At 39.8% G+C, this 27,031-nt stretch overlaps 1 protein-coding gene across 1 annotated transcript in view; it reads left to right on the plus strand.

The window, feature by feature from the left end:
- Window positions 1–393: 393 nt before the first annotated feature.
- The window catches only part of WDPCP (WD repeat containing planar cell polarity effector), a gene marked incomplete at both ends in the record, with an annotated part of 133,043 nt that continues 106,405 nt past the window's right edge, over window positions 394–27,031 (plus strand). The window contains 4 exon segments of the mRNA XM_079532782.1: window positions 394–459; window positions 461–484; window positions 1,061–1,077; window positions 1,079–1,135. Of these exon segments, the coding sequence (XP_079388908.1) occupies window positions 394–459; window positions 461–484; window positions 1,061–1,077; window positions 1,079–1,135 (164 nt within the window).

Raw genomic sequence — 27,031 nt, forward strand, 5'->3', positions numbered from 1 at the left:
GGCAGCCTCGAGGTCACCTCTACGGTGCGACTGCGACCGCCGGCGGCGTCGCGCTAGGGCACCGCGGAGGGGCGGGGCGCGCCGCGGCGCGCAGGTGAATGGGGACTGTAGTCACGAGTCGCGCCGTCCTGTATTGTTGTGGCGGGGGCCGAACTACAAGTCCCAGAGTGCCTCGGGGCACGCACGCCCAGGCCCCTGCACGCTATTGGCGCCGTTTTCCCGGCGCCCCGCCCCTCCGGCCCGTTCATTAATCCCGTCCGTCCCCGCTAGGGGGCAATGAGCGGCTCCGAGAGCTGCGCATGCGCTCCGGAAGGAGTGTGGTTAGGGTGGCGTTGGCTCCTGGGTTTGCGCATGCGTCAGACGGAGGAAACTCAAGAGGAGCCAACTGTGCGCATGCGCGCGAGGGGAGGGGTCCACACCGGCTGTAGAGGAAGGAAGGGGACGTCGTGCGTCGCGAGAATTCGGGGCTGCTGCGCGTGCGCAGGTAGCGGCGCTGCGGTGGTTGCTAGGCAACGCTGCAGCGGGAACGGCGTGCGGTGACGCGCGGGATTCCCTCCATCTCCCCAGGCCCTGCCGTCTGCACGGTGCTGCTAACGGCCTCAGCACGGCCACTCTCCTCAGACCCACTCGCCCCTGCGTCCCCCTGCCTTCCTGCCCGGCTGGCTCTCCGTGCTCTGACACGCTTCTCTCGGGCGGCCTGTGGTTGTGCTGCGGGCTGAGCTCTGTCAGTGAGCTGCTGGCATAACCGCACCGTGGATTGTTTTCTTCCTCAGGCCTTGACAAGGTTCCTAGCAGAACAAACCCTGTAATTTAGCTTAGCCTGTGCCGAAGGCTCACGTGCCCCGACATTTTTCAGCAGGATTAGTTTTTAATCCTATTTAGCCCCTTACAGGTGATTGTTTTAACACCTTGGGCAGCACTTGGGCTGACTTCTGTCAGTTCCTCAGTCAGAAATCCTCCTTTGGGGCAGTGGTGTTAAGTGTAAACACGAACACACGGCACGCAAATGTTCTCACTGTAGCGAGCCTTGTTGCTAATCGTCCTCGTGCCACAATCCCAGGCTTCCCGTGGTTTGATCGACCGACCCTCTGGCAGCTCCTGAAGTATCGGAAGCAGCGGTGTCAGGGTTCAAAAGGTATCGTGATGCTGAGTTTGTTCTCAATCTCATACTGCTCAATGCTGATTTATACTGCCTAACAGCGATGCATTCGTGCTGTGAATGAAGATTGAACTGAAGTTCTGGTTTGGGGATGAATTTAAAGCCAAACAGGTGCAAACGAAAGCAGAGGTCTGCCTTGCTGTGAGAGGTGCCTCAGCAGTGCCAGGGAGCTTGTTGTCCAGACAAACCGTTCCAGAGCATCCTTAGATGCTTTACACCAGTAACTCTGACCTTTTTTTGCACCCACGCTTCATACCGATTTAATTGAGGTTATATAAGATCTACATTTACCCAAAAGTTGACATGGGCCCGCATAAGGTGATTTTTCACTAAGCATTATCAGTTATCTTCAAGTTGATTGCTTATCAGTTTTCAGCAAAATCAGTATAAGCGTGCTATAAACTGATCTGTCTGCCAGCGTAGCATTAAACCATTGGTTTAATGGATTTCAGTTAAGCTAGTCGAAGTTTTGTCTGTAGGTAAGGCTCCGTTTTCATTCTCCATCCTTTTCTGCCCAAGCTTGTGCTCGTTAGTTTATTGCTGGAGATAACGTACCTAACATTGAAACTGATTCGTAGTGAATGTTTGTCAGTTTATTTTAAATATGTTCCTGGTATAATTAGTCCCAGATAGAGTAACATCGGATTAAGACTGCACTGCCTTTTGTGATGTTTTACCTGAAGGCAACGCTGAAGTTTTTCAAGTTAACAAAACTTAATAGTTCTGCAATTCTTTTTTCTGGGCTTAAATAGTGTTTCTGTTTGTTAGAATTTTATGTCTTCCAAGCAAAATGTAACCATACAAAACTAAGCAAGAGAAATGACAGATGCTTTCTTTTCTCCATCTTTTCTTTTACATCTCCTTTTCTTGGTGTTTATTAGCTTTTAAAATAAATCTTCTGCTTCTGGATAGAAATTCTTCTGGTGTTTTGGCAGCATGTGTTGGTCCTCAGTTGTATTCCTCGTGCTGTTAAATCACATCATTGTCTTCAGATTGTTGGTGCTGTGCGGATCTATGAATAATATACACTGAGTTTCTGCATGCTAAATCTGTGCTCTCTTTTGTCCTCAAGGCATGTGCTGTATTTGTTATTTTTCTGATTTATTAGCCTTAACACCTTTTCAAAGCTCCAGAGAAGTTCATTCCAAATCTAATGCCGTTTTTCCTGTCAGTTTTTTCACAGTCTTCAGGTTTCCTTGTGGGATGTTTTTTTTTTTATCGTCTCAGAATATTTTTGCTATTTTACATCTTCAGTTGCCACTATTTCTGAGGTGGTGAGGAGTTGGTGTCATTTTTTTTTAATCTTCTTTAATGAATCTCACATGTTTTATTACTGTATGTCTTTTGTGTAGAGCTGTAAGCCAAAAAGCTGCAGAAGTGGAAACAAATTAAGTGCAAAAGAAGTAGTGAACTTCATTGTGCACACAGATTAGGCATTCAGGTATTTACTGAAATGCAGTTTACAGACTTTGCATTCACTAACATTAAGTAACGTGCAGATTGGTGTAACTAAACAACGCAATTAATACTCAAGCTGTTTTGATCTCTGTGGTGATTAAGTATTGTTTTTCAAGGCTCGTAGTGTTGAAGTGTTTTTTTTTTAATTCCAATTTAAAATGAATTATTCTCTTTTAATAGCTGTCAGTGTTCTGTAACTATAGTTTGGATCAGCTTTTTTTCATTGCTATCTATAGAAATCGCTGAATTATTTTTGGTGAGTTTTTATACCCAATTTTCAATGATTTGTGGAAGCTTTTTTATCTTCTCCGTGTATAATACAGTTTTTCTTTTTAAACGTACTTACAGTTTTTATACAGAAAATGTATCTCAAGCGAAAGTAATTCTTCGAAATGCTTTATGACCTTGTAAAAAACAAACAAAAAAACCACTATATAATTGCTGGTTTAAAGCCCAGAAACAATAGTAGAATTTGAGCACTTTTTGAAGCCTATCCCAGGAAAGAGATTGAGAGGACCAGAAGTCAGTTTTTAAGATGACAGGGAACCTGCAAGAGTTTAAAACAGGACAAAGTTGTAGGTATAAGAAAGAACAATAAGAATTGTGGCTTAAAAAGTGGAGGTGGGTAAGTGCATGAAATGCTGACGTCTTATACAGGGCTTTTTTTTATATTCCCCACTCTAATGGCCAGAATCTAATTTTTTAGTGTTCATTTCTAAACTTCAGCTATGTGATCCTGCATGGGTGTTAAATGTCATGAAGAAGCTGGTGTTTCTAGACCTTCTGCTAATAACCCTGATTTTTATTATTATTATTAATTATTTTGCTGTAGTTCAGAAAACATTCTCAAGTAGAAGTTCTGCTTTCTGTCTGTGGAATCTGTTTCAGAGATATGGCTTCACTTCTATTTTTTTTAATAGCTCGGGTATGTTTTTATGTAATTACAGGTAATTGATTATTCATTGATTGCATTTAGAAAGCCTCTGGTATTTTAGTAGGTGGGTGGGATGCCATGTATCAATATGCCTGCTATGAAGAGCCTCCTGATGCATAGCACACTTGTAACAGCTATTAGTAATCTTCACAAACTACCAACAAATCAGATCTTAATTAAAAATGTGACCAGATTTCTTTTTTTTTTGTTGCTCATTTCTATGTTAATGATACCAACACCTGTTACTCATTTGGCAGAGATCACACCAACTGTGTAAGCCTCCCATGGTGGTCTCTGTGTAGGTGGATCTGATGCACTCGGTGTGATGCACACAGGCCTCTGGAGATTGGAGTGCAGCTCAGGTGTGTTTGCTCTTGCAGGCTTTCTTCACTGACTTGGGGCTGCATTAGTACAGGGGCTTGGTAATAACTACTCTGTTGTAGGTAAAGCTGAGAAACCATGTGAGATCTGTTGTCATCTGACCCATTTTCAGAGGATTTTCTGCTCTCACTTCTTCCAAGTACAGAGTATAGAGTCCACATGAAAGCGAAATAACAGCAGACACGAGGAAAGACGTCAGTATCTTGGCTGTACATTCAGTAAAGTTGAATTTCTGAATTGTTTTGAACAGGAGAATTGCATTCTTGGTGTATGAGAGTCTTCCTAGTTTCACTCCTTTAATAGAACTTGGTACTTTTCTTCATTACACAGACACTTGTACACCTGCACAGCAGTTTGGGTTTCCTGAAGTCAGTACATGGGAGAGGTTGGTTGTTATCTAGCTTTGTAGCTTGAGTTAATGAGGTGGTACTTCCCATAGTAGTAGAGTTGAGGTGGTAGAGGTTTTCACAGACCTTGGGGAGGTGGTAAAGGGAAGGAGGGAAAAGAATGTCCTTTGCAGCGCATTTCTTTGGTTCATTTGATTTTTGGAACGCTATGAAATTGTTTACGTGGTCCAAGGCATATCCATAGCACTGCTGTTCTTGAGGAATTCAAAAGAAGGTTACACCAGCCTGTTTTCATAGCTCAGTAAAACCAGTAGCTTAATGTGCTAGCTGAAAGCGTGTGAGTAATTGAAGTGTTTTCTAAACAAACATCTCAGAACTATTGGTATTATACAATAGCTTCTTCATTCAGTTGCTTCCTGTTTTACAAAGTCTCGTGAAGTGTTGATGTGTTAGGTTAGTTTCCTATGGAAGATGTATGCAGATTGTATTTCTCTTAAGAATTGAATTATTATCTGCAATATCAATAAAAATACCCAAGGAGTGAAAACCTTACAATGGCTTACAATGTAGAGTTTTTAAAGTTTGTTTTTTGTTTTTTTTTTAAATCCATTCCTTACAGAAGGGAAAGTCTGGGAAGACGTGGAGGAAGTATTTTGTGTGAAGTCACAGTAGTTGTACTTTCTAAAGCAGCATTCTGGCCCATTCTGAGAGGAACTGAAAGGCCTGACATAGAGGGGAACCAAAGAGCAAGTCAGCATGTGCCTAGTAGGGATAAGGGATCCGTGGCTGTGGAACAAATCAGGTGCATCCTGTGCTTGTAATCTGGATGCAAATGATGGAAAAGAAAGCAGCTGCATCACTGAGTGAAGGAAGTTTCCCTGTGAAGTAATCAAACAAAGGGAATTGTGATTCTGGTTAGGTTTATTTTTCCTGGTTTGTTTCTAGAATGATACAGCTGTGCTTCATTTCTTTTTAGGTTTAATTTGCAGTCTGCCTTTAGTTTAGCAGCTATTATGATGGTTCACTAACATACAGATGCTGAAGAAGTTGGATCTTAATTGAAGGAAAGCCTTTTGAACACTTGGAGTTCTAGGGGAAAGATGCTACTCTTCCAGTCTGTACTTTCAATATGGACAAAACCATTTGGACTGGATGATCTTTTAGGTCTTTTCCAACCTTGGTGGTTCTATGTATATTCATTTCCTCACAGGTAATCCCATTTATTTACAGTAATAGACCAGATAATGATTTTCAAGTTGCATTCTGTCTCATATGAAAGAAAATAAAGTATTGCTATGAAGTGGCCTTTGCCTTTTATAGCTGCCTGACATCCAGGGTCTCCCCTCAGTGTATCAGTCAAGGGAAAGAGAAATGCTCTACAGTTAAATTATGGGTTTGAATCTCCAGGTGGTGCTTGAATTCATGGTTGAAGACTGTAGAAATTAATTTTGCTAAAGCAAGAAACAACAGGACATTGAGCTACTGTGCCAGCTTTAGATGTATGCTTCAAAAATTTTTTGCTGCTCAGCATTATTCAGTAATCTTTAACTCAAATTGCAGGAAATATTTGAAATTCCATTCTAACAATATCCAACAGAGAATATTAAAGAAGCATTAAATTTCAAATGCCTGAGGGAAAATGTTCTCTTGCAACACCGTGGGCATTTGGATCTCCATAGTACTTGCAGTATTATAGTCTAATATTATGCTTTACTTGCTCTAAAATGAAAGCCCAATTTTAATTCCATCTCCAAAAACTAGGCGTACTGCAGTGAAAAATAATTTATTTGAATGTTGTTTCTTTTTAAATACATTGCAACTAACCTTAAAGCTTCCTCACGTGAAACTGCCACTGTGGCTTTTTGTCATCTTTCATTCAAACTTGCAATGCGCTCTCAAAGACTTGATCCCAGAGCTTTCATTGCTAACTTACGAGTTGTCAGACCCCAAAGTTACCACAGAGGCTTTTTTTTTTTTCATTCTATGCATTTTTTTCTTCTCATAAGACAAATATTTAGTATTTTATATTGCTTTGGTAAATATATAGAATTCCAAAACCAAGCATGAATGCGCTCCTTGGAGACAGGTCGTATGCAAACACCAAATGTTGCTTAATGATAATATCTACACAAGTCTGGAAGAATTATTTGACAAACCTGTTAGTGAACTTAATTTTTTTTAAAAAAGTTCTAATTACACCCTTATTATTGTGGTTTTTTTTTTTTTTTTTTTTTTTTAAGTTTAGTTTTAGACCTTATTTGATAGCAAAGCTATTTGCAAAGCAAGTCCTCAGCTCGCAAGATTCTTCTGAAAAAGAGGAGAGTAATTCCAAAATGGTTACAGAATCCTTAGCACGTATTCCTTATCCTGGGATTAAGTGTGTCTGTGTTTGGCAGAGCAGCAAAGTGCTGCATTTCTGTTGGAAAGTTTGTTGGTGACTTTTCTTCTTTCTGCTTTTACTGAGGTAGACGTGAAGAGTGTCCAGCAGCACTCACAGGTCAATATTTTGATTGTTCAAATCTAGGCAGAGTTTCATGCTAAGCAGTTTTATAAATAGTGCTGCCTGTGGAATGGTGGCAGTGTGACTTGCCTGACAAACCAGATGGGAGATGTTTTAAAGACTTAAGAACTGCAGAAAGAATTTGAAAGGACAGAGATCTCCATGTGGCTTAAGGTGCACGATAAATGCAGTGTAGTACATGCTTTTGTCCTTCATCATGTGGATATCAACTCTGGGTATGCATGTATATAATGTATACGTTAGTCTCACAGTACAGTGTAACTGTGTGAGATATGAATTAGTGAAACTTTGCTGTATGGCTGACTGCAATACTAGGCTCATGTGTTGATGAATTAACTTCACTTTGCTGTAATGAAAGTACTGGAATACTGCAGCCTTGCTGCGAGACCCTCTGTCAGTGCTGGGAGTACCAGTGGCACCTGCTGGCACTCTGTTCATGGGCTCTGACCCTATTTTGTGGGAGCTGAGGGCTGTGAAGGCTGGTACGCTGCCTTTTTCCATCGTAGCTGCTGTCAGGTGCTTCCAGCCATACTTCTGTGTGGGCAGAGTGAGACCCATTTTGCAGATGCATTTACCATTGTATAAGGAATGAGGGAGGACTGCCTTTGAATTCACCTCTTAAAAGGCAAGGCCGTCCACCTCGGGGCAATAAAGTCTTATTGCTATCTAGCTTTTCAGTGTAATCACCAAACTCTTAAGAAGTACAGTTTTTGAGAATATTCTGCTTTGGAGGAAAGCTAGGTAGCTCTGTAAATGTCAGGACCATCTTTCCTGACAAATGGAAGGCTTGTAAAAGACTTACTCTTTTAGTGTAATTTCTAAAGCCTTCAAAATCAGTCATATTATTTGGCTTTATCTCCAGTTTTATTGTCAGGAAAATGTTGTGTAGTTGTATTTCTTTGCTAATGGTTTCATTGAGTACATATTAAGTGATTAAATAATCACATGAAGTTAAACAGGGGCAAATGTAACACTTGATGTGTGAATGAAGCTATTTCAAGTTTCTTACCTGAGCTGTGTGTTTCAGTGGGCACTTACCTGTTCATTGTTGCCTGAAGCAAGTGTGATTCAGGAGCTGCAGGAAGGTGCCCACCTCCTTGTGCCTTTATGGTGTCACTTGTCCTCTGAAGCAGAATGGTGAACAGACAGTCTTCCTGTGCCTGAAAGAGTTGCATTCCTTAGTAAATAGAATTACTATATTCACAGTGAAGCAAAATTCTATGTGATAGAATGTCAGCAAATGAGGTTGGGACAGAATTTAGGTGAAAGCTCAGATTGTTCATTAATGCTGTGTTGGCAGAGTTCCATACGTGTTGGTAGTCTTGTTAACTTCATTGATTTCAGGTGATTACAGAGGTCTCTTCCTCTGGAATTCAGTGTAAGGTTGGTACTGGACAATTCATAACAGTGCCCTTCATGAGGTAAAATGCAAAAGTCAGACTGATAATGAATCAGTAGCCATTTAATTGTAATAAATGCTTAGGCTGTAAGTGGAACTTATTTCTCACAGGGCTGTTTGATTTCAAAGTAACTTGATTGCTTGACATTTCATCAAAGGGAAATTAAATATTTAGATTGCAGTAAGATCCGTCTGATCTATCTTCTTTGGCACGTGTCAGTAATGTTTAGCTGTCACCTTCCTTCTTTTACTAGGGTGTTTTATTTCTTTATTCATTCTTTTTCTGAGTAGGATTTTTTACATATGATAACAGAAATCCCCCATGTGGCTTTTTGGGTCTCTCTCTGCATGTCGAGGTGTATCCATGTTCAGTGCACAGGGAATGAACTGCCCCTCTGGAGGTGCTTTCTGCCCCTCTGGAGGTGCTTTCTGCCCCTCTGGAGGTGCTTTCTGCCCCTCTGGAGGTGCTGCTGCTTGAGTTTCAGAAGATAGAATGCTGTGAATTTTAACTCTCCCATCGTGGATGAACAGCATGTAGATGTCTTTCTGTAACTGAGCCTATGTAAGCTGGTGATTCTGCCTTTATTTCCAACTTCATTTTTCAGAAAGTCTCTTCACTGGGATTGAATTGAAGTTATTGTCATGAAAGGAAGTGCGCTACTTGGTGAATGGGGCGAGGAAGCAGAAGAGTGAAAGTTCTGCATCTTTTTCTCATGTATATCAAATTTAATCATTCATGGATTAGTATGAAGAAACCTTGGAGACTAACGGAATGAAACCATTCATGGCCTTCTTTTGAAGAAACAAATAGTGATGATGGTAAAATACTGCTGCCTCTCTTAATACATGAAGGTAGTTGAAAAAGAAGTATCACACAGAGGTGTAACAGCAGCCATAACTTTACTTTGAGCAAACCCAACTCAAAGATTTCGGGGAAAAAGAATATATATATAAAAAAGAACTCCTAATATTTGATCTGCCATAAAATACTTTTGTAAAATAAAGACTTCTAAAAAATAGAGAAATCACTTAACTTTGCTTCCCCCAGCTGAAGCAATTTACTTGTTTTGTTTTGCACTGCCATTGCTGAGGAACATGACACTTGCACGTATGAGTTAACTTGATCATTTCTTCTACAGCCAGAGAAATGGAAAGAATACAAATGTTGCAGCTAAACAGATGGATCTGTCAGTGCTCCCGTTGGAGAGAAAATCCTTGCAAATTGCATAGGATGAATGTGTTTTTAACAGTAATTAATTAATCTTTGAACTGCTTAAAAATGACAAATACGATCTTTGTGATGGAAACCATTCTGTAAAATATACAAATGATAAAAATTTATTGGGAATACGTGGGTTACAGAGTTACAAGCACCAGGACAAAGACTTTGGCTAGTTGTAAGTGCCCAAGTTCACATGAGGCAGTCAAGATGTGTAAGCGAGGTGTTGCGGTTTTGTTTGATTTTCATGGCTAGTGAGTAGCTGCTATCTTTTTGTGTTTGGTTGGTTGGTGTTTCTCATTGTTGTCAAAATGATTTTTCTTTTGAACAAGAAATTTGCCAGTGTTTGGCCGATGTTAAGGCATCCCTGCATTGCTGTCAGCAGTGTTATTGCAAGGAATAGGTTGCTTGCACAGTACCATTGTTTCTATTATTTTGCCACTTCCCTTTGTTGTAAATTGGAGTCAAATGAGAAATGAGTTGCTAGGGAGAGTGGATCGAGCTGTGAAATGATTGCTAATTAAAGGATATGCACAATGCAAAGAACGAGCTTGAAAGCCATGAACAAACCACTCGCGATTTTAAAGTTACCTGCTTGATTCCTTCCACTTCAATTTTTCTTTTTGCGTGATGGTAAGGTAGAAAGTCAGCCTGCTTTGAAAGCTCAGATACTGTCTTCAGGGAAGGGAAGAGAAAAAGCATGAACCATTTTGATGGTTGTTGATAATTTGGGGCTGCCAAACCAATGCTATTCACACTGACATCCTGTCTTTTCAGACAATGAAGTAATATATTGGGGTAATTAAAGACAATTGCTTGTAATAGCAGAAAATTGCTGTAATTGTTCTGTTTTCTAGATAACAAAGCAGATTTATGATTTCTGCGACCACATCTGAAGTCTTACTGCTAGAAGTCACAGAGAAACCATAAACAGTCATTACTTCATTATGCAGGGATAACAGTTTAACGGTGTTTTATTTAGAAATCAGGCAGGACGGGTTTCATCCTTGTAGCACCAGATTAATGCCTATTAATCACAGGAGGATCTTCGTTCTAATAAATGTGCCTTATTTTACACGAGGTTATTTTTCAAGCGGACTGAAGGAACTAAGGGGCAGGGATACAGTCTGATGCCCCTCACTCCCTGGTTTTTGAAGCTTGTTCACGTTTTGTCGCATCTGCTGATTGCAAATCATATGCACGTCTTAAGTGATAATGAAAACTTGGTGATAGTTTCAGAAGTAGAGTTAAAATTAATCTTGGAGTGAGGGAAAAGCAGGCTTCCAACTGGTTCTGCCTTGCCTCGCTTTGTCAGATAACACAAAGCTTACTGGAAAACCTGCTCACCTGTATGCTGTTTCCTCGTGTTCTGGGACATCTACAGCTGCCTGTTAACTCCCCAAAACTGGGGAAGCTGTTTTAAAATCTGTTTTAAAATACATATGGATCTTCCTTTCCATAATTTCTTTTGAAATCTGGATTGAGTGTGACACAGCCGAGAGGTGCACCGGATTTTAAGTAACCTTGGAAGTTCCAACAAAATGAGCAACTTTTTCTCTACTGTTAGGCTGCTATTCTGTTGAGCTTCTTCATTATTATGATTGAAAGGATTCATCGATGTAAATAGCAGATATTCTTACAAAGGACATTCATATCTATGCTTGTTGATCTTTGATGCTTTTATCAGTTTAAAGATCTCACTTAGGGAAGTTAAATGCACAACAGATTGATAATTAATAGGAATAATACTGACATTGTTCATGCTAATTGTGCCGTGGCTAGTTTCTTTGTTATGTCACTGATTTCTTTTTTTCCCTACACTGTTGGGAGCTTTGACTGTCTGATTTTTGGGGTTTCTTCATAATGTACCCTATTTTTAAAATATTCCTTTAAAAACCTAAATATTCCTTTAAAAACCTAAATGTTTTAGGTGCCATCACAAATCTGTTTAAATTTAATTGCAGCTTTTTATTTAAACCATTTTAACCATCTCCAGTTTTGCCTGTTAGCGAGGTCTTTTTTTTATCTGAAGAAACTAAAAGTGAAAGACAAGTAAATGGCTCAAGATTAGATGAATAATTATGTTAATGGACATGAAACAGTACCTGAAGAATCTAAAATCAGTGATATGGGAGTACTGAGATTGTTTTCTAAATGCTGAAGTTTGAGATCGGCTCAAGGCACGCAGCGTGGTTTGTGAGATGTGAGAGTGCTGCTCTCTGATTTATGCTGTAGCTGATCACGTTTTTAGGGTCTGAGTTTGTTCACCATTTCCCACATACACCTGATCTGTGTGTGTATGTGCATACATGCCATTTGTAGCCTTTTGATCTCGGGGGATGCTGCGGATCTCTGTCCTCATAAAGGAGCAGTGTTTGAAGTGTTAAGCGGTTTTCATTCCTGAGCTTCTGCTCCTGGTGAGGAAGCTGCTTCTCTGACCTCAGCCCTCAGGTTTCCCACTGAGCTTTTGATGCAGGTTTTTGAGGGGGTTAGCAGAAGTTGCCATTCACGGAGCTGAGTCCTTGAGTCTGGGTCTTGATAGTAAGTGACAGTGCAACCAGTGTGGCCGTCGCTCAGCTTGTGCTTCTTTTGAGGTTGTATGAGCACACGTAGGGCCCACTTGTGAAAGGCACATGGGCAAAGCAGCTGTTCTTTCAGAAGTTTCTGACTAGGGGAAAACATAAATGCAAAAAACACTGGGAATGTTTATCATGGATGTCTGGTGCATTAACATCAATGTTCACTAGAGGGCCCAACTAGCATGTAACTGTTTTCAAAGGAGAAAAATAGTAAGCTGAAGAACTTCTAAGAAATTGCAAAAAGTTAGGAGATGGAAGAGCTGACAGAAGCAAACAGGCTCAAAGCAGGGCGGAATGTGGGTAAAGGTGATGGAGTGACAATGCATTCAACCTGAAAATGTAATCAGACAAGCATGTTCTCCTGCTGGAGAAGGGATTTGGCAACTTTGAACTTGAAATCATGTGATTTCTTCCTCCTCCTGGCTAGATTAATAAGGGGAGTGATGTTTTTAATACTGATGTTTTAAGCATATATCATGCTTAACAAACCATTGCATGCTGTGTCAAGTTCTTTATCACTATCAGCTCTGACTAAAAACCATTGCTATCTGTAGTCTAGCCTGCAGGTGACAAGAGATTTGAATCACTGTAATTAGGCACTCATCATACTCCAAAAAGATACAACTATCTTGATGAATCATTACATAAAGCAAAAAAAAAGTTGTGGATTTTTGTTTGTTTTGCTTTGTTTTAACTCCAGCTGCTGCTGGGGAATGTGAGAGCAGAAATGAGCTCCACAAGAGCTGAAGCAGTTTCCTCAACATGATGGCTGTTGTCCATTTCTCCAGAAGTTAAGAGATGTCACTGCTTCAAATCCTGCTGGACACCTTCTGGGGCCTTGCCTGGGTTTTACTTGTCCCACATTTTCATATGTCCCACTTCTCTCTGACTTTGAGAAACACATTAGAATTCAATATCCACACTTGAAGAAGAGCTATGAAATGAGTTATTGTTTGCCTTTTAGAATGGTAACTCCAGAGCACGCTTTTGTATGAAGAGCAAGTGATGAAAAAGTGGTCTGCCCAGCAAAATCAGGATTGTGGTTGGAGATGCCAGAAATTGGGTATAAGGAACTTTATCCCTCTGGGGAAAGGTATATCCATACACCCCAAAATATGTTTTTTCATGGCCACTATTACAGCTGCATTGTATTACTAACTAGGTTTTGTTCTCATTTTCTCCTACATTTTAGAAAAAGTGCAGAAAACATTCCTGAAATCCATTTGGCTGTCACCAAGTAGAGGTGCATTGCAATTTTTACCTTTTATTTCAGGAAGAATGAGTTATTCTTCGTTCTTTCTCACTGAAGATACATTACTTTGTCTTATCACTCATCCATGCATCTTTCCTCAGCTTGGCTAACATTCCTTTTGATTATTAAGACATTAAATTGTTCGAAACCGAATCAGCGACTGGCATTTATTGCCCACTTGTATGTTTGCTGTGGCAGTGGATTCTTGTCATAACCTCAAAATGTTTGAATTCAGGATCCTAAAGCCAATTTATCAATACTCCAGTTTTCAAAAGAGAGGTGATAAACTTTTGCATGTTTATCTTAAGCAGTGGCAGTTGAAGCATAGTAATTCTCTTGGGGAAGGGGCAGTGGGTAACCACAGCGATCGTTGAGATTGGAAGGATGAATGGTTTTTAAGAATGTTGTATAATTTTATATTTAAGAAATAATGAACATCCATGCCATTTTTCTTGTTAACCTCAATGCTTAACAGATGTGAAGCGTACTGAAAAATAGATTTCAAACTATGAAATTTACCTTTGTCGAGGGAGCAAATAGCAGTTCTGTTGGTCATGGAAACTTTAGGCTTTACATGAGATTATCTGCAGTGCTAAAGCATTAGAATGAGCTTAGGTGTTCTAACACTGGTTATTTAACACAGTGTTTTCCCACCTTGAAATTATGAATGGGAGGTAGACTTAACACTCAGCTCAGAGTAGCAGCTGTAATTTCCAGGTAGACAATGGATGTAGTTATATTCAAAACAGAGTTGTTTTCCTTTTTTGATTACTTGGCTGCTGTAAGCAAAAGCTGCTGAGTAAGGGACAGCATTTTTCTTTGGTTACCTAAGAGACAACGGATCGTGCAGTCTGCTTTTCTGTTTCCTTTATGCATTTATTTTTGGAGTTTGGTGGCCAGTTCCAATGACAGGTAAGGTAGAGATCTCAAAAGCTCCGAATGTGTTTGCTGTGTGAAAATGTAAGACATCGAAATTAGAGTTCCCTCCTCCAGTCTCCTCAATAAAAGGCTGCAACCTGGGCTTAAGGATTTTCCTCTGTTCTGCCCACAAGATCAAGAATTAAATATATACTTACCGATTGCTGAGAAACTCTGCGGTTCCAGATCAGCCATAGTATGCTGTCTTGTGCTTGGCTGACATCAGAGTTGCATAAAGTGACAGAGGAGAGAATGGAAAAAGAAATTAAAGGGCATGGATAGGAAGATGTGAACAAGCTGAATTGAATGTATAAAGTATTTGGGAAACGTGTGGGAAGTGCAAGGAGCCTTATGTGGAGGTTTGGGAATACAAAGGTGGCATAATGTCAGGCTTATGGTGATGAATGTGTAGAAAATCAAACAAGTTGCACTGTTTTTGTTAGTATTGTTTTTAAATTAGAGCCAGTATCGATTGAGGCATCCAAGCACATCAAAAATAAAATTTTTAGCACTGTGTAGTTCATATTGCTATTCTTTTCTTTTTAGTTTGATCGCTCACTTACTCATCACAGGCAATGCTTCTGTGTTTTCTGCTGACAGAAAAATGCTTCCCTGTTCTTACATGTTTATATATTGCTTCATTTAAGGGCAAATGCTGGTGTTGCCTTTAGCACAAACGATGTATGCATTTGCATTTCTGGAACACTTTCAGAGTTTCCCATTTACTTTTATCTTCTCCACAGAATGAGAATCTGTTTTCTAGTTTATCTTTTCTGAAGATCATGATAGATTGTTGATTAAATACTGTAATAAATTAACTTGTCGACTTTTGCCACATTTCATGTTTGTTATATGTCTGCATAACGATGAAGGTTTATAGAAGATGTTAGAAATTAATTCAGGTCGTACATGGTAGAGAACAAAAGGTTTGTGTTTTTTTTAAACTCTTATTTCTAAAAGAAATTGCGTGTCTTGTTCTAAAACCAGCTTAGTGTTGTAATTGTTCAGGGCTTTTTTCCAGTGGTTTACCAGGCACCTGACAGTGTGATAGTGAAAGTAATCCGCATAAAGCTGAAAGCTGTACTCGTCTTTACTTGCTAAAAACGGGGGCGGAAATAAAAAAGGAGAGAATTTTAGAATCCGGAATTTCAGTTAAAATTACAGGTTTTTGTTGGTGTTTGGTTCTTTAGCTTGCTTTAAAAAAAAAATCACTTTCAAAATGCCGTCTTGCAAAGTAGACTCAAAACTTCTCTGTAGTCATGATCTAACTCTAGATTAATTTGTTATTTGAATTTACTGAATTCGTAAGTTACAGTTCTTTCAACAGAACTGTCTGAGTTGCTCTTCTCCTACGTGTCAGCAGCTTCTTCTGTTTTCTGGCTGCAATAAATAGGAACACTCTGGTTCTTATCTTACTCATCTGTTTTGTTATTCTAACCAGAACTAACGTGGCATGTTTTGGACATGGCAGTGTTTTGAGCTGCAAATATTAGCCTAGCTAAAGATTTTATGTAAGAGACAATCTTGATGATATGCTTAACTTGCCGTGTTCTCGTGAGCTTAAAATGTAGGAGCAAGAAAGTAATGGAGGAAGGCCAAGTGTTTGCATAAGAAGAAAATACCTATTTTTCACTTTTTCTGTGGCATTCTTCCTTCAGCATTATCCAGTGTTGACCCGCTCAAAAGCTCTGCTGCTTCTATTTGTTTTGAATTGACAGGGAGAAACTTTTCTGTTTCTTTGGGCTTGCCAAAAAAACCTGTGATCGTGGCAGATGTGTTTTGGTGGCTGTTGAAGTGGTTTAGGATAGACTTAGGATCACAGAGGGCACCGTAGCTCCAAGGGATAAATCTGTCACCGCCTTCACATTTGTGTTGGGATTCGTGTGATGCATAGTCTTTCAAACAGTTGCTTATGTGTCTGCGCAATCCAGAGCAGATCACTCCTCTATAAGAACACGTAAGGGTCGTCTTTGTTTTTGCCAGTGAGGTGGTTATGTTATTCAGTTATCAAGTCTGTTCCTTCTGTAGGCTGCTGGGTGATGCAATGCTCAGGGCTCAGCTGCAGCAGAGTTCCATCTTGGGGACCTTTCAGGCTTCTTTCTTGATGCCTTGTGTAAAGGGAATTGATCTTGAACTTTCTACAGAGCGGTCTTTTCCAGTCGTTGGATCGATACTTTGTGATACAGAATACTGGAGGAAAAAAAAAAAGACTAAGTGTTGATAAGGGCAGCTGCATTAAATAGCATCTGCTTAGTATCTTAAATAAAACCAAATTCTCAAAAAGCACATTTGGTGGCTTCCTCAGAGAGATCTGTAGAGATACCTTAGGATAAATGGCCTCTCAGAAGAGGAATGGCTGGCGTTTGGAGCTGGAGATGTGGGAGGAGGAGTTGCTCAGCTGAACAAACCAGAGTGCCTTTCGTTGCCTGTGCTGATGCACTGATGTGTTGGCAGAGCCCGGTGCCCGTGGAGCCAGGTGCCTGGTGTTCTTCCTACATTTGCAGTCTTAGAAGCGCTGTGGGTTTAGGAAGAGTATTGTAGCAATTGCAGTGTTTGGCATAATAGGGTTTTCATTTTAAATAATAAAACTTTTTATTTTAGTGGTTCTCATACATCATGACAACAGTGGGGCAAACCAGTGGCAATGTGGAAACAAACTGCCTTAATCTTTCTCTCAGAATAACTAGGTTACTTATCTTATTAATTATAAGAAATGAATATCAGGTGTTTCCATATGTTTTTTGGAGTGAACTCCTGGATTTCATGAGAAGAAAACTAGGCAAATTTTGTTTCTCCTAAGCAATAGACCAACTCCAGGCAAGCCACCTGTTCCTTCTTTTGTCAAGTCTTAGTCTGAGAGCTCAGAAAAAACTATCCAAGGAATTGTTTTCAGGAGTTCAAAGGATCACAAGTGATTAGGAACAAACAGCAGGCTGTAATTTATTTTCCCCCTCATCAGTTTGTTATATGTGCAATTTGATTTATGCACTTTCCGAATTTAATAGATTCAAAGAGAACTTTTTCTTCTTGGCTTCTGCTAATTGGTAACAAGCTGAAATTCTACCAAAAATCAGACAACGTGTTTGTATGACATGTGTGACTTAGTAAAAATTTTATGTGAGGAAAGGTAATGTGCCTTCTCCTTCTATTCTCTGTCTGCCCCACTCTGGCTTCCCCCTTGCCAAACGTTACCTTCCCCTTAGCCTTGGGCATTTTCCACATTCCTTTACCATATAAAGTTGATTATATGCTGCTGAACGCAATTTAAAGGATAGGTCAGGCCTAAGGAAGGAGGAGAATTGCTGTTCCCTTGGAACGAGTTTGGAAGTTTGCCTATTTTCTCAAGGTAATTTCTATGTCTTTTAAAAGCAGCGAGTCATTTTTTCTATGTGTAGTTTTTATCCTGAAGCATTCACCTCTTAAGTCTCATGATTGCCTTTGCCTTCTGAAATTTAAAGACCACTTCTCTCCCAGTGGTGTTTCTTTCCATGTGACCTCTTATTTGGTATTTTTTTCCTTGCGTTCAGACACTTTTTCAAAAATAAGTACTCTTTTGTTTACTTTTTGGACTGGATGTACTATAAACTATCATAAGACCACACCTGAGTGGTCTTCACTGAGTGGTCTTCAGCACTTCAGTGCTGAAGTGTTCATGAGGTGGGCTGAGAATTCAGCCTGTCTCTTTTGGAAGCGTGGTGTTCAAGATGAGTGCAACAGAGTTGGAGAAGAAATGGAAAATTCACACAGGTGGTTTTACCGTAAAGTGGCATCTGGCTCTTCTGTTTGTTTCAAGTCTAAATATTTAATTAAACATGAACAAAATTGGTTTTGCACTGTTACTGTCATTCTGTTAGTAGTTGTCTTTAATGTAAGGGATGTCTTAGCAGAGACTGAAGAACATGGTGTGTATAGGAGTTTATGGCACTCCACTTACCGCCTGCACTTACCTAAGAGCTGCTTTTAAGGTGAGATGAGTCTGGAATCAATACAGAGACTCCAAAAGAGTGGGGGAGGTGTACCGTTGTTAAAGAATGATGTTTCAAAACAGTTTAATTACTTTTCTTCTTCTGATACCAAATACCTGCTTCATCAAAGGCTGAAAGAATGCTTTCATACTAGTTTGTGTTTCAAGTGATAGTGGTTATTAGTGATGTTTTACCCGTTGCACGGCCCAAATTAGAATTACAACAAGCAACATCTTTTCAGGCTATGCTGCCAACATAGGACCTTTTTTTTTTTTTTTTGTCTAGGAAATTAACTTTCTCTTGTAGTATTCAGTGACATCCATTTATGGTTACCTCTGAACAGGTGATTTATGAATTTGGGAGCAGAATACAGAGCTTGTTCTCTCTTGGTTTCTACATCATTTTTGTAAAATATGGTAGCATCCAAACTTGCTATTGGTGACCTCTAAGAAGTAAAAGTGATGGTATGGTTTCCGTTTTGAATGTCTTAAGCAAAGCAAGTAAGCAAACAAACAAAACCTACAGTAATAGTAGGCAAACTAAAATGACTCACAGTAAGAGCCTGCTCAGTAGGCTATACTGTGGAAGCACATAAATGCATGAGAACATTCAATGCATTTAACAATGTAATGCATGTTAAGAATTGAAAATCCATAGAAAATATTACAAGTTTCAAAAGTAAAATGGTAAGAAGTACCAATACAGTTTTTTAAAATGGCATGAGGAAACTCCAAAAGCTAGAGGACTGCGCAGTCCTTCATGTAATGGACATTTTCTCTATTTTCCAACATTTTAATTCTAACCGTTCGTAAGTCCTGTTAGGATTATTTTGAGAACAAGCAAGCAATGTTATTCCTCATTTTTGATGGCTCAGCCGGGCTGTGAGCAACCTGAGGTAGCTGTAGATGCTCTTCTTCATTACAGAGGATTTGGACTAGATGACTTTTAAAGGTTCCTTCCAACTCGAACCATTCTATGATTGTGTTCTTGTTTTTATTTTTGTTTTTGTTTTCCCCCATTATTGAAGTCCTGTATTTCATGCAGCTCCTCTGTCACTATTGTGAGAGAACATCCATGACAAGTTTTGGCAAACTTTGGAAAGTTGTGGTAGGAGTAGACCTCACTGTCCCTGGGTTAAGAGCCACTGTTTATTGCAAGGCCATCAATTGCAAGGTCTTCTTTGTGACGTTGCTCACTAAGTACGGTCCTAGCTCTTTGTCCTGGCAGTGCCAAAACAACACGGCAGTCTTTGTTCTTCTAATTTTAAAACATGAGGGATCTTTGCAGCAGTTGTGCTGTTTTCCTCCAAAGCAAGATTTGAGGGACTTTCTCAATCTGCTGATCATTATTCTGTCACTCCATTCCACCCGTGCTTAGTAAGAAGAAGGAGGAGTTGAGCCTTATGTTCAGCTTGAAAAAGACGTTTGCATTTACAGTGTGTTGCTTATTGGCATGAGACAACATCTTGAAAGTTCCTGTATCTGCGTATTTGCTGGCATGTATACCAAGTTTCTTAAAAAAGAAAAAAAAAAAGGTAACATTTCTGTATGAAGTTTCTTTCACTTAAATTAAATTTCAGCGATATCAGCATTCTTGCTCTTGAATTCATGATGTCAGTGTTAATATTAATGTAATTAATATCAATGGATGCTGAATATTGATAGTACTGAAACACATTTTAAAGACATCTTTGGTGTTGTGAAAGATTCTATTAAAATTGCATAAGGGTCAGTCTTTTGCTTAATTGTGTGTTGAGAAAGAAAGCCTCAGAAGAACTTCCTATTGCCTGGCCAACTAAGACAGTTTGGGATTAGTTTAATTGTTGTATGTTTGTTAGTGGTACTTGCAGTGCAGCTGTACTGCTATAGCAATATCAATTTTAATCTTTTCTCTCTCTACTCTTGTTGGGCAAATAATTATCTTAGATTTGAAAATGGGAACTTCTCCACAAAACTGTGTTTTACATAAATATAAAAGCATGCATATGTTTAAAAGCAAGAGATTTATATCACTTGGTCTCCATATAAAAGCTGATTTATGAGACGCATATCAAGAACTGAACAGTATAAATGAGTGCTTTGAGGCTTATACTGAAAACAAGCAAAAATGTGCAGCCTACCTCTTTTGCCTATGAGAGGGTCAACGTTGGGATCCGTGATCCCTTTGATCTTTACATAAAACAGATGAAAATGCATAAATTGCTTCTAATCAGGGATGAATTAAAGGAAAATAGCCTCCCGGAGGACAAAGCACCCCAGGCACCCATCAGCAGCCTTCCCAAATGACAGACCTGGAGGAGACTTCAAAGCTGCAAACACAACCAGTGCCAGTGAAATCCACCAAGAATCTACATGCTGTTTAAAAAAATTACTATTTTCACAGTTTACAAGTGCCCAGAACTCTTCTCTTCCAGAAAAAAAGTGACAGAAGCCTGCAACAAGGACTTACTTTTTAAGCTGCTATATATTCTTATTCTTTTAGAAGAGTTGATAAAGGCAAGACATGCTTGTTTAATTTTGTGCAAAAATGTGTTCAGGCATGACATGCATTGGTAATTTTAGTGTCAGGTATGGTTTACTCGATTGAGTGGCATGGTATTTTGAAGCTGAAGTCTGTTTTTAGTGGAGGCGGATCAGACGTTTATTGTAATTGCTTCCTTGGTTGTCATCCGTGTTTGTCACAAGGAACACAAGCACAGTTCACATTCCTCAAGCTGCAGGAAAGGAAAGTGTAATGAAATGTAAGACTTGATTTTGGAGATGAGGAAAGACTTGAGGCATGAGACTTATTAGAAAGTAGTCTTTGTGGGGGGGGGGGGGGAAATTACCTTTTTCCTCAAGCTAAATCAGGGTTCAGATCCTTGCTAGCTCGTGTAACCTACTATATATTGGGTAAATGTTAATGCCAGTGTTATTACTTTCAAGGGAAAGTTAACTTAAGCATAAAAAATCTGCTTTTTAGTTTGCATTCTGTTTGCAAAAAGAACGCTAACACTGCTTTTTGCTTTTTTGAGGATAAAGAAGAAACAAAAAGGAATACTAAAATGCAGTTTTTAATAATGACTGTTGCAATCCCTTTGGAATATGTACTCTGTTAGGAAGGATTTCACCTGCCAACTGCAGGCTTTGCCCAGATGTTGTGTACAGCATAACGTTTATTTCCAAGCCCATGTATACATGAAAATCACTCAGGCACATATAAGCAACAAATGACATGCCCAAATGTATAAGTAAATACATATGAAATTGTTCAGTGGACTGAGCGATTTGCTGTAGGTGAGGTCAGAAGGGTTGCCTGACTGTTGTAAGAGCTCAGCTGCCTATGATTTAATTGCTGTAACTGAAGTATGCGTTATGTGTTTGTCATGGATTGTTACTTTTTTGAAGAAGAAAGTAAAAATATTTTACCTGTCTGTCTGGGGGTAAGGGTAGGAAAAATTGCTGAGTGCTTTCTTCAGAATGTTTTCCCCACGTTCTGATGTCACTGATACCTGCGTTCTTTGGAGCAGAAATATTAAATTAGGTTTTGAAAAAGTAGACTTTGCCTTACATTTTGTGAGTCTGTCAAGTTCAACAGTTAGCTTTCCAAAGCATGTGTTCTTATTGAATACACTTGTCTCACTTCTGGGGCTGCTGACTAGGCTGCACTTGAGCCTTCCTCACGCAGAGAGTGAATGGAGATTCACGCATCCAAGGGACTCAGATGGACTTTCTTCATAAAGGCTGCTCCTGGCTAATCCTATCTGTAGGCTCTAAGTCAGAGCAGAAATTCTGTTTTGTTCTGTCAGATGAGATGAGAGTGGAAGGAGAGGAAGCTGAAATCTGAAACTGATGAAAAATAAAATGTTTTGGATAAAACTCATGGTTTGCCTAGCAGCAAAATTTGAGCAAATACTGAGTCATACTTCACCAGCATACAAAACCTAAGTGCAAAGCCAACTCTCTTGTTCAGTTCTCTTTGCTGAGAGCCTAGAAGCACAGGTACTATCGGATACCACTGGGCAGCACAAGTTTTGCATGCGTTTTATTTTAAGAAATAAAGGAGCTCGGGTTCTCAAATCCACTTTCTAGTTGCAAGAAAATTTGGCTGTCTACTTTGTATTTGATATGTAGCTCTGCTTGGAAAGGAAAGAAGGTGTATGACCATCTGCTTTAAACAATCACCAGCATCTGACTCATCAAGCTTTTAATACCTTCAAACTTCTCTGGAGGTGGGACTATGCATTAATCAACCAGACAGAATACCAAGTTCTGTGCTTTCTAAACAAGGCCTTACAGGGCCATGATATGCCTCAGGGTTCTGATTCACAATCCTGTACAGTTTACCTTGCAATGGCAGTTCTGGTTATGCTCTGCCTCTGTTTCAGGAACAATTCAGCTGCTTATGTAGCAGCTCCAGCATTGCCAGAAATTACAGGTTGGCAAATTAAGGAATATTGAGGTTGGTGCTAGCTGTACCTTGCATCAGTTCAGAACTGTGAAACTCTTGTTTCACAAGTTGTTGAGCCGTCTTATAGCAGAATAAGTTTACCTTGAACCAAGAAAAAGAGGATTAGATGGACAGCTGGAATGAGAGCTACTGTACCTGTCCTGTGATGAATTGCTCCGTCAAGCATGAACTCCAGAGCAGTTGTAGATTTTGTCTTGTCCCTCATTCTTTCAGTGACCATATTCAAAAGTAAAGCGAGTAAAGGAAAAACAGTTTCATTCTGGTGCGATGCTATCTTAGCTAGCCAGCTTGGCAAGTTCACTACCTAGGTCTTATCTCCAGCAGCAAAAATGCTTTTAAAAGGGAGATCTTTTTTAATAAGGTTCTTCTGTTTGAATGGAGATTTGTGTTTGCATAATCAGAGGATGTTTCTGCTCAAGAGGGAACCAAACAAGGGCTTACAGTTTCCAGGAACTGTCAAATTTCTTCAGATCTATTTAGATTAGTTGTGTTGGATGGGGGTCATCAGTCAGTACTAAAAAGCAGTTGCATTTTGCATGCAATAAATAACAGTTCAGCCTAATCAAGATAATTTCTTCAGGAATATGTGTTAGTTGTTCTTCCTTTTCGTGTTTAGTTTGGAAATTGAATAGTGGCAGTACCACATATAAGGCCTTCATCCTAATGGGGATTTCAGCATAGACCCTGCTGTGCTTCCAAATTTTTCTGTGCAAGCCCAAGCTTGTGTGACCTTTATGTCCAGTTTTGCCTGTCTTCTCTGTCATCATCTTCATCATCTTTGTGAAGCATCTGTCACCTCTAAATTGGAGGAATATGAATCTGAAGACTGGACTACTTGATGGATAAGGAATCAACTGTATGGTTGCAGCTAGAGGGCTGTGGATAAAATGACTTTATATCCAGGTGGAGGCTGGTAATGAGTGGTGTGCCCCTAGGGTCCATTTTGGGACCAGTGCTCTTCTACATCTTCATCAATGGTACAGATAGTGGGATTAAGTACACCCTCAGCAAGTCTGCAGACAACGCTGAGCTGAGTGGTGCAGTTGACACAACACCATTCAAAGGAACCTGGACAAACTTGAAAAGTTGGGACCACAAGAACCTAATGAGATCCAGCAAGGCCAAATGCAAGGTGTTGTGCTCGGGTCACGGCAGTTCCCATATTTGTATGGACTGGGATAAGAACTCATTGAGAGCAGCAGTATGGAGAAGGACTTGAGAGTTTGGTGAACATAAAAGCTGGACATGAGCCAGCACTGTGCACCTGCAGCCCAGAAGGCCACCAATATCTTGGGCTGCATCAAAAAAAGGGTGGCCAGCAGGTCGAGGGAAAGGATTGTGCCCCTCTGCTCTGCCCTCATCTGGAGTACTGCATCCAGATCTGGAGCCCACAGCACAAGAAAGATGCAGAACTGTTAGAGCTGGTCCAGAGGAGGGCTATGAAGGTGCTCAGAGGATTGGAGCACCTCTGCTGTGAAGAAAGGCTGAGGGAGCTGGGCTTGCTCAGCTTGGAGAAGGCTCCATCGTGACATTGCAGCCTTTCAGTACTTGAAGGGGAGCTTATAAATAGGAGGGACGCAACTTGTTACACAAGCTGATTAGGATAAGACAAGGGGGGATTCAGATTAGACAGGAATTTTTTTACTCAGTGGTTGAGACACTGAAATGGGCTGCTCAGGGAAGCTGTGGATGCCCCATCCCTGGAGGCATTCAAAGCCAGGTTGGATAGGGGTTTGTCCAGCTGTTGTCAACCCTGCCTGCAGCAGGGGGTTGGAACTGGATGATCTTTAAGATCTCTTCCAACACAAGCCATTCTATGGTTCAATGAATATGAGAATAATGTGTGTAAGTAGGTTCAGCTTGTGAAGAACATCTCACTGTGAGGTGGCTGTAGTTGTACCAGCTTCTGCTGCTTATACAAACAAGTTGAACTGTCCCAGATTGTTGTCTGGTATATTAATGTAAACTGTGACTGTTTTTTATTTATATGCGAGGTTGTAGTTTGTTGTTCAGAAGCTCTTACCACAGCACCTGTAGTATTGCAGCACAGAGAAATGGGTAACGAATGAAAAGAACAAGGACAGATGTCTCAGGGAAAATAATTTCTGCCCTGTCATAGCTTTTAGTTAACAAATATAGGTTTGCTTGGTGTCATTGCTTGTTCTCAACACCTGCTGTTCTGCTAGGAAGAAAAAACTGAACTGTCCACGTTGTATTCTAAGGTATTCTCACCTTTTGTAACAATTTTGTCCAGCTGTCACCAATCTAAAACACCTTGTACATGTCAGTGGTTCATGTTATCTCTTTCATAAGGGTGCTGTTTCAAGAAGCATCTTTTTGGTGGCCTCGCCAGCTGACAAAGCTTTTATTTTACGCTTGCATCACTACCATAATTGCACAGGTAAATTATTTGTAGGGATACTTGATGAGCTGGTTCAGGGAATTGAATTGCTTTTAAATCAAACATTTTCCTTACATAAACATATAAATGGTTGTGCCAGCACAAATGAAGTTCTTTGTATCTTTAAAAGCTCTGTTCTCAGGACCTTCAATGCTGGGAGTCTGAGTGTACTAGTACAGTTGTTTGTGATCAGTTTTGTATTGTCTCATAGTGAACAACGTAATATCGTTTTTCTTAAGGGTGAAAAAGCTTTGGTATTTAAAGAACGTATTAGGGTACAAGGTATTCCAGCCTCTATCCATAAAGAGGCTCTATTAGGAATCTGTTCTGGAATTTTGGGGATGCCCCTGCTAAACCTCATTACTACCAGCATCACCTTTTAAAAGTAATGTTAGCAATTCCTTTCTGCTCTCTGTATACACAACACATCCCGATTCCCAGCTCTCATGAAGCTGTAATGCTAGAAATTTTTTGGCAGGCAATTTGCAAAGAGTATGTGAACAGTGACTGCACAGAAGACTTAAGAAAACTGGTATTTTCATCATATTGGTAACTCAAGGAGATATGGATCCACTAAACCAAGAGGTTTTAAGACACTATGCCATGGAATCCTTTGTAAAAGAATGGGACAAAGTGCTGATGTTTTTGATAAAATTTTCCTTTGAGATTTTGCCTTTATTTGTATTTAACAAATTAACATTTCTATAGCTAATAATTTAAAAAGGAAGTGTATTTGGAAATTAATTATATAAATGCTTGCAGGAGGTAAACGAGATTAGAAGGTAGAAGAGCAAAATAGAGAAATTGGAATAGGTGTGTGAGGAGGAACACAGGAGATGGAACAGAGATATTAACTGTTTAGATTGGGAAAGGTAGGTGGGATTGATGGGATGGAAATTTCTTCAGTGTTATAAGAAGGGCGGGGGATTTCTGAGCTGTTGATACATTGAAGGAGAAGTCTTTCTACTGTGACTTGGGTTGCTGTAATGACCATGTAAGTAAACAAAGATTTGAAGGTAGAGGCCATCTCTGTGCTTTGTTTCACTAGCACTAAGCATTCCTAAACACGCCTGTCACCAAAACAGTACATGAGAAGCATCAGCTGTGCCAGCAATGGAGAGAAGTTACCTACTGGGCATTGGAGATGCTCATTTGGGCCCTTGTTCTACTTCCAGCTTTTGAAATGATGTTAGACTCAAGCAAAATGGGAAGGTTATTCTGAATCCCTGCAGCTCTAGTGTGTGTTGGACTCAGCCCTTATGGAAATAGCATGGTATTTTTAATTTGAAATGCAGGCATTTGAGAAGCGTGGTGCACAGTCCTTGACCAGCACTAAGAACTGGGAGGCTTGGAACATCGAAAGTAAAAAATGGCACTTTTGTAGGCTTTACTTATTAAAACTGATTATTTTATTTTTTACTGAGCAGTTACAAAAACCAAGGTGGTCAACATTTGAAGTTGCTTAAAAGAAAAAATCCAGCAAAGTTTTAAGCAACCGAGCCACTTTTGCTGAGATGTTATCTCACTCTGCACCTCCAGAAAAGGAAAGGCAGCCTGGGGAAGGTACGTGTATTTCAGCTCACACGGATGGAGATTTGTGAAGTAACTGAAACTTCAAGTAAACATAAAATTAGTAACGTGGTTTGACATCTGTAAACAGCAAGACTACCAGCCTGCCTGTAACAATAAATGGCAAGCTTGGGCACCAGGTGATGCATTTTTCTGACATGATAGCACCCACCTTTAATCTTTTAAGTAAACATTTTTTTAAGCCATGAATTTTTACAGGATATTTAATTTCTTTGAAAACAATGTAAAATACGTATAGTTTAAGTTCCTCTTATCCAAACAGCTTACATCTGCTTTACAGACAATTACATTGACTTCAATCACATAACAGGTCTTCCCACAGTGGATGAATGTTTCTTTTACATGAAAACCAACTGGAAATTAAAATAAGAATATACTTGCAGAGGTCGTGTGTAGGCAGTTCAGTTATAAATGCAAACTGGTAGAAAAGCAGATGAATCGTGTTTGAAGAGAAAATGT

Source organism: Tetrao urogallus (assembly GCF_951394365.1).
Source record: "Tetrao urogallus genome assembly, chromosome: 2".
NCBI classification, from domain to species: domain Eukaryota; kingdom Metazoa; phylum Chordata; class Aves; order Galliformes; family Phasianidae; genus Tetrao; species Tetrao urogallus.